Source organism: Cryptomeria japonica, chromosome 1 (genome assembly GCF_030272615.1).
Source record: "Cryptomeria japonica chromosome 1, Sugi_1.0, whole genome shotgun sequence".
NCBI lineage: Eukaryota > Viridiplantae > Streptophyta > Pinopsida > Cupressales > Cupressaceae > Cryptomeria > Cryptomeria japonica.
Window position 1 is genome coordinate 535,356,573 of NC_081405.1, and position 8,049 is coordinate 535,364,621.

General features: G+C 33.5%; 1 protein-coding gene across 1 annotated transcript; it reads left to right on the forward strand.

Annotated features, from left to right (window-relative positions):
- Window positions 1-768: 768 nt before the first annotated feature.
- LOC131030783 (uncharacterized) lies at window positions 769-1,690 on the forward strand. Its single transcript, XM_057961695.1, has 2 exons — window positions 769-1,134; window positions 1,239-1,690. The coding sequence occupies exons 1-2, from the start codon at window positions 889-891 to the stop codon at window positions 1,410-1,412; spliced, it is 420 nt and encodes a 139-aa protein (XP_057817678.1). The 5' UTR covers window positions 769-888; the 3' UTR covers window positions 1,413-1,690.
- The last annotated feature ends 6,359 nt before the right edge of the window (window positions 1,691-8,049 follow it).

Below are 8,049 nucleotides of genomic sequence, written 5' to 3' on the forward strand. Positions count from 1 at the left end.
CCCGACTGTACATTAATCACATGAACCTCTTCAGCGCTCATTTGAATGTCTAATTCTCTTCCTCGACCTCCTACCTACTTGTGAATATTTTGTACACCCTAGGACGAACTATACTAGAAGACAATGGGAAAAAACAATACGTTGAGCAAGCAAATGTTCAGGCATTTCGCACCCTGATCGATGCCAATAATATTGTAATCAGGGCGCCTTTATAGGGAGGCAGCTAAGGTATTCAAGCAAGTTAAACTTCTATCCAGTTTCTTGTTATGAGGCATGAAATTTCCGGAGCACTGACTGGTCTTGAACAGCGACAAGTGCAGGTTCGAGGAAAATGCAATTGTTGACATTGAAAAGAAAACAGTGCGTGGATGGTGCCGCGAAATAGATCGACCGAAAGTTACCCGTACGAAAATCCCTTGGCTAGCCTGTAAGCACCTTCGAATATAATTAAAAAATAAAATGGAGGATACATTGTGATCTGTGCATAAATGTCCCCTCTTAACGTAAATACATGGAATCCGCAAAAAATGTCCTAGTCTATTGCGTGGTCAACACGTCAAAGAGTACAGGCTAGTAGGAAATGACTTCGAGAATCTTTTTTTTTTTTTTTTTGGACTTACTTCGAGAATTTTGGTGGGCAGAGATGAAGGATTAGGAGTTCCTCCTTTTCGCCGAAAGGGAAAAGAAATTGGTCCGTTGAGTACCTACCAATATTTTTTTCGAAAGACACCTCATACACAACATCCCCCTTTCCACACTCGAGCAATTTCGTGGAAAGAAAAATCTTGTAATCCCTACAACTATAATAACCAGCTGAGATGCTTGCGGGAGACAAGTAATTGGGCAACCAAATTTGTTTTGTTGAAAAGCTGGAGGACTATTGAGAAAATGGAAGGAGAAGAAGAGAGAAATACCATAACAGCTGCGTTGATTATGAGCACATCTATCATGCTCTCTGTAACCGTTCTCACAAGCACCGATTTCCACAAAACAAACTTGATGATCCTGCAAGCATTTGTGATACTGGAAACAATGGCAGTTTATTCCTCAGTGGGAGTGCTCATCGTAGATTTATTGATAGAGAGAGAAAAGCAGTCTCAAACACATGTGAGCAGGCAGATCCGCGCAGCGATGGTACTGATATCTTTTGGGTGCTGCTTAGGGGGCGCTATTTTAGCTTGGAGTTTCCTCAATCTCTGTTTCTTCCCTTTGTCTTTATAACTTCTCTGTGGTTGCAGGAAAGAAATTTGAAGGAGATTATGTATCATGCTGAGGGAACTGTTGTGGGTGCATATACAGGGAAAAAGACTCGCATACTGGATGCCCATTTGAGCGTACCGATAGATGCTCCAGGCCAGGCTATGGTGATGGCCAGTATCTTTGCAGCTTACAGAATACATCTGATTCAATAAATTTAAAATCACTAAACAAATTGTTTAGTGATTTTCAATTTATTTGCTAAATGATAGAAAACTATCTAATAATACAGATTATGTATGTTGCGTGGGGGGCCTGTGATAATGATTATGGAAAAACAGTGGGCATTCATCAATGTAACTGGTCTCAACATTCAGGTGTTGTAACACGGTTGATTTTATTACAGAACACAGAATCTTTTGAGGAGCTTATTTTGTTTGTCTATGTCATTCAGCAATGTATTAATATATAAAATTAAAATAGAAACGTTTCCTGGCGACAGCAGGTTCTCTCTGGATCTATTCTGGGGGTATCAACTTCAATTTCTTTCCCCAATGGAAGTTACTTTGTGTATTCGATTCTTCATTCTTTCTCAATCTTTCTTGCCATTAGTTAATGTAGTTAATAGCTATGTAATATTTTCAGCAAAATCTATGTAAAAATAAAATTGAATAAAATATATTTAGAGTAAATTTTTATATTAGTGATTTGTATATATTTTGTTTTATTTGAATCATTAATATCATATTTAATATAGATATGGTAAATATATTTATCTACAAATGTTTACAAGATAAGATATTTTTATTTACTTAAAAATTATTTTATTTTATTTTAGAATTATTTATTTATTATATAAATGAAAATATAAATTTGTCTATTGCTTTTTGGGGAATATCATGTATTTATTGAGAATCCATGTCATAGAGAAATATTTTATGATTCCTTAAAATTATTATAGTTAGATTTAACATTATAATAGTAATAAAAAATTGACTTGAATGGTTGTTATTATTTGTATTAACTATACATTTGTGTTTAATGGATGAAAAATCATATTATTTTTATTTGGTATTGGTTAGGTCTCAAATTAATCCATAATTTAGTTCCATCACTATGATTTTTTAGTAGGTAAAATGGATTTTTGAAACAATTCTAACCTTTTTAAAATGCTATCAACATTCAAGTGGTAATCGGCAACCAACAACATAGTTGCACTAAAACTACCAAGAGCTACTACAAGAAGAACTAAGCAATTATAGATCTAGACATAGCAAGTCACACGCCTTTAACTCAATTGTATGATAGAGATACATGGTTTGAAAGTTCTTCCTCTTATAGACCACAATCCTAGAAAAATCATCATCCTAACCCATAAAATGTAGAGAAGGGGTAGGGTAGACCCTCTCTAAAGTACCAATTCAAGCCAAAACACAATGAGAAGAGTGCCTAATTGTGGAGATCAAATTTCAAGTGAGAATTGGAACACAAACCAAAAGAAACATGCCAACACTACTCACTACATCAAAGGAATAACTAAATTAGGACCAAGAATATACTACTTTGAAACAAAAGAAAAAATAGAAATAGAGAAAAGAGCTTACTGAAAAAAAAATCATGAACCAATGGAGTTGTAGTAACCTCAACAAGCATAGAAGGGGTAACTAATAGAATGGAAGATGTGCCTCTTGTAAACACATAAAATTGATCACTTTGGGTCAATTAACCTCTATTTCATCTAATTCACCATAATTTGTATTGATTAAATAATATCTTATTATTTAATAAATATTCCTTTTTCTTGAAAAGTTATAATCTAAGATAAATGATTAATTTAATTATTTACCATTAATCTTAGTCCCCTTCTTCCAAGAAAAATAAATAAATAAATCTTATTTTTTAAATACCCTACTCACATGCCACATCCTCCATTGCTTTTACTTGCCCACTAATCTTCACGTAATATATCCCTAATCATTTGCACATTACGAAACCCTAATTAGGTAGTTTAACTCACTTCAAATCTAAACACAATCATTCCTTTACACTCACCCTTAAATGCCCCCTTTTAAAAAAGATGACATGCAGTTTGACACATAAATTTTTCTTCCTCTTTCTCAAATATCCAAAAGAAATTTTTAATTCTTTCATTCCTCTCCAACAGTTCTCATTTTTATAACTTAACTATTTTTACCATTTCTCACCATTTTATCATTCAAACACTATTATGCTATAGAGCCAACAAATCTACAAAATAGAAAGTCTAATATAGTTTAGCTTCCTTAAATATATTATTATAGGCCTCTTTGATCCTCTTTTACTATGTTTATTGGTTTTGTTTAATTTTATTACTACACTTTCAGAATACGCATGCATTTTATCATGCTCGATGAGATCTACATCATGGGTCAAACTGCTCAAATTTTCTCCCTTTTAATATTTTCACATTTGCAAGCGTTGAATGGGCAAATCCATTGCAGTTTAGGTTAGAGCGCTTTCCAAGCAGGGAATGCATATATACAAAAGCAAATCCTTGTATGTAAAAATCCAAATTTCATGTGTTCCGCAACTAGACTAGATATACCAAATGCATAGGGACGAACCTCTAAGTAGATGGGCGAATGTGTGAAAACATGGTACAAATTATAGGGGCAAATTTAAACAACTTGGATGCATAGATGATTTAAAAATTGAATCTAAAATGTTTTGGTGAATGCGCTATACGTTGGTCGATTAGAAAGGAGAATGCTTGAAAAGATAGGTGAATCTAAAACAGATGTTTTGAATTGATGCGGGAAAGAAAAAGATGACTTTTTACCAAACTTATAGAGACGTGTAAGACTATTTCTTAAAATATTTGAAATTTCTATTAAAGCCTCTTTTAAAATCTATGAATGTCCTTCCATTTTAGTGCACTTAAAAATAAATATTTGGCTAAATAATTCATGACTTCTATTGTTTTTTCTTAATTAGTGATGTGTGGCATGATATGAAATTTGTTTCAATCTTCATACATTGACTTTACACATGTTAGAAAATACCATGTAGTATATAGTCTAAATTATTTTTTCTTACATGATTCTACTCATTTTCTATCATCAAGGTGAGATAACATTTAAACCAATATAAATTTTCTTTCTATGTGAAACGTTATTGAGAGGAGATTTGAGTCTATTGAGTATGTCTAATGTGAATTGTAGGTATGTTTCTCAATTACACATTAATGTAAAAATAGCCAAAGAAATATATGTATACACATTAAACTACCATCATAATAAGATATAGCTCTAATCCATATATTTTGGTCTATAATTATTATAGTTGACAAGTGTTACAAGTGAGGTTGTCGTTGCACAAAAATATCAACTTTTTAATGCCCGATACAACCACTAGACTTATAGAATCCACAAGAGGTAGTTAAGCCATATCACAAACCCGAGCGCTACGTTGCACAACACAAGGAGACCAAGGGCACACACCTTGCAACAACACCCCAATGCAAGCGAGGGGTTTGAACTTGTGACCAAGCTCTGATAACACTTGTTACAACTGTGGTTGTCGTTGCACCAAAAGATCGACCTTTTAATGCTCGATACAACCACAAGACTTATCAAATCCATAGGAGGTGGTTAAGCCATGTCACAAACCCAAGCGCTACATTTCATAGCACAAGGAGACCAAGGGCACACACCTTGCAACAATGAGCGTAATTTATGTTGCATTTTATACCATATTTTAGTCTGTTTCATGCACCTTCATATCCATTCCCACATTCCATTTTCATTTTATATCATCCCATTTTGTCACCTTTATCTTGCATATGATTACACATATAAGTGATGTTTAATATCGTTTTGAGATAAAAATATGAAATTAATTATCGATTTTCTTTACTAATAAGCATTCTTATTGAAAGCCTTGGAAAATATATTTTGTAGTATACAAATAGAGGGATAAAAATGAATACTTCATATCATCTTTATACAAAACCTCCTATCACCTTTTATGAAGAAAATCTCTTGTCACAATCCAGTTGGTTACAAATTCCTCATCCCCATTGATGACATCAACCTCCACAGTGAAGCATAGTTTCCTTTTTGATGTTGATGGTTCAATGCTCCTTGACGGACTTCTTTTGATATTATTGAACACAATCTGCACCATATTAATCACACGTGGCTTCTTCAACTCAACAAATAATAGTAAGATCAGATTGAGAGAAGGATATTATGAGGAGGAGAAAACTGAAAATCTACATTTCCTATTTTTGTTCATTGTTGTAAAACCTTGTTTTTGTTTAATGGTTGGTAGTAGAGGTTTTACGTGAGACATTCTATTGTAGATTTTGTTGATCGTAGAAAAAAAAAACTCTATTTATGTATGCATCTATTACAAGACTACATAATATAAGCTATGGGGGATAGACTTTGAAGAGGTCGATTTCTGTATAAAAATTATTGTATGGAGCTTGTGGTATTTTTTATCAATAAAAGAATATTTCACATGATTGAACCAGCATAGGAAAATATTTGCGCCCCATCACAATATGTACTTGAGGAGGCAGGACCCACTTCTTTGGACACTAGGTGATTTTTGATAGCTTAGGAGCATGTCCAATTCAATTCTTTATTGAATGTTGTTTCTATGTTATTTGCAAGTGTGGTTTGGCATTCATTTAAATTTGGTAATCATTTTAAGTTTGGATTTAGGAAAAGTGGGATAGGCTCGTACCATTACATATCTACATAGTAGCACCTAGGGCACATGAGGGATGCACGATCAACCTAGAAAACCCCTACTAACACAAACCAAAAACTCAGTAGGGCAACACGAAAGCCAGGAGAGAAACTATAAAACTAGTGGAAACAAAAAGATTACAAAACAAAAAACCAACACAACCACCCAAGAAAGGCACAAAGAGATGACCAACTACATAGGGGAATTTTTATCCTCCCAATCTTGGCATAGACAACACTTTATCAAAAAATGACACCTTTATGTAAGACCTAATTCCAGAGCTAGAAGACACCAAGGCAGAATCAGGGGTGGCTTTAACCAAGGACTCTATGGGGCCTGAACCTACCATTAGGGCCTCAATTTTTTTTTGTTTCTTCTCCTATTTTCTATTCAAATCAGCCTGTACCTACAATCAGGGCCTCCTTGATTTTAATTTCGAGGGCCTCCTAGGAGCACTTAATTTCTTTTAGCTCTAGTTTAGTCTGTCATCTTGAGCTTTAGATCCATGTCTTCAATCCTCCCATTCACCTTGTCCCACTTCTCTGTAGGGCCAACAAATTCATTAGTAGACCTTCAAACTCTATCATCGTCAACATCCTCAACCTAGGTATTTAATGCTTTAAAAAATATAAATATATAGTTTTTGGCTAAAAAGTTATAAATATCTTATCTTTTATTCTTAGGACTTCAAATCATGTGGATAAAAAAGCATGACATTAATAAAGTGACATGTCAAAAATTTCTAATCAACATGGACATCCAAGTTTCATGCATAACATAATGCATAAAATAATAAAAAAGATAATAATTTGAAAGCTGAAGTAATCAAATGACTATAGTTGGATGCTTTCTATTGGTTCCCCAAATGGGGTTTACATTGTAAGAGGTAGAAACCAAGTCGGTTCTTCAAATTATCTATGGAGGAGCCAACACCATCTATCAATATCTTCAAGAACTTGGACTAACTATGACAAGGATTTGCAAATCCTTCTACATTTTGGGAGTTGTGAAACCTGGGAGGGTGATCCCTTAGTGAATTTATGATTTTTGCGCCATACTCAAAATTTCATTAAAACAAAGCAGATAATCTCATATACAAGCTCAACAAAAGGGAAAATGGTCAAGGAAGGAAAATCCTTCAATGATCCTCAACCTAATTGGAGCATGAGATGGATAAAACATGAAATAACATACAAAAACTAAAATATATTCTGATAATAAACAATTGTGTAACAAATATAGATGAAACGAGCACAAACTGACTATAAAGACTTAAAACAAGTTGTGATCAGTGCCTTATTCCATTGGGGAATCAAATTCATTAAATATAAGGTGAATTACAACATTAATTATCTAATAGCACACTGATCTAAGAATATATTGCCTTACAATACATCTCAACTATGATCCAAGCCTAAACTACTTATCAAAATCCATGCATAAACCCTATCACTTTGCAATTTCGTTTAAGCATTTAATTGATCCCTTGGATCAAACCATAAACACAAATCACATACATCATAGCAATGCATTGAAAGAAAGAAACCATTGATTCACTTTCATTCAAAAGATAGTAGAATAATACATGCTAGAGAGAAATAAACTTGAATTCTATTTCATTTATTCAAATGTTATGTCTGTCATAAAATAATATACAATTCACGTCTTCAAAAACTACATAAAATATGACACAAGAATCAATATATTTTTCTCTGCAAAAGACTAGATACAATTTTCTTAGTTTCACCAAAAACATGCTACATGGGACCTATGACTCCAACTTAGCAAAATTGAGTACATAAATCAAACTCAAAACCTAGTCTCTTGGCCTTGAATTCCTTTTTATAGAAAATAAGGGAGAAAACAAGCTACGGGCCAAAGGAGACAACTGTCACTCAAAAAATGACCAGTTACCCATAATTTGTTACAAAAATTCCATTTGAGGAATGACAAAACCAAGACCAAAAATCTACAACTGCTTCAATCATAGCACTTTATGCACTTTTTCCCTTTTTGTTATTGTCGATGAAGATGTGAGACGGGCCCACCTTATTGTTGCTCACATCTAGAAAGTAACTGTTGCAAAGAAACAAAACTATTTGCTAGACTGCCACA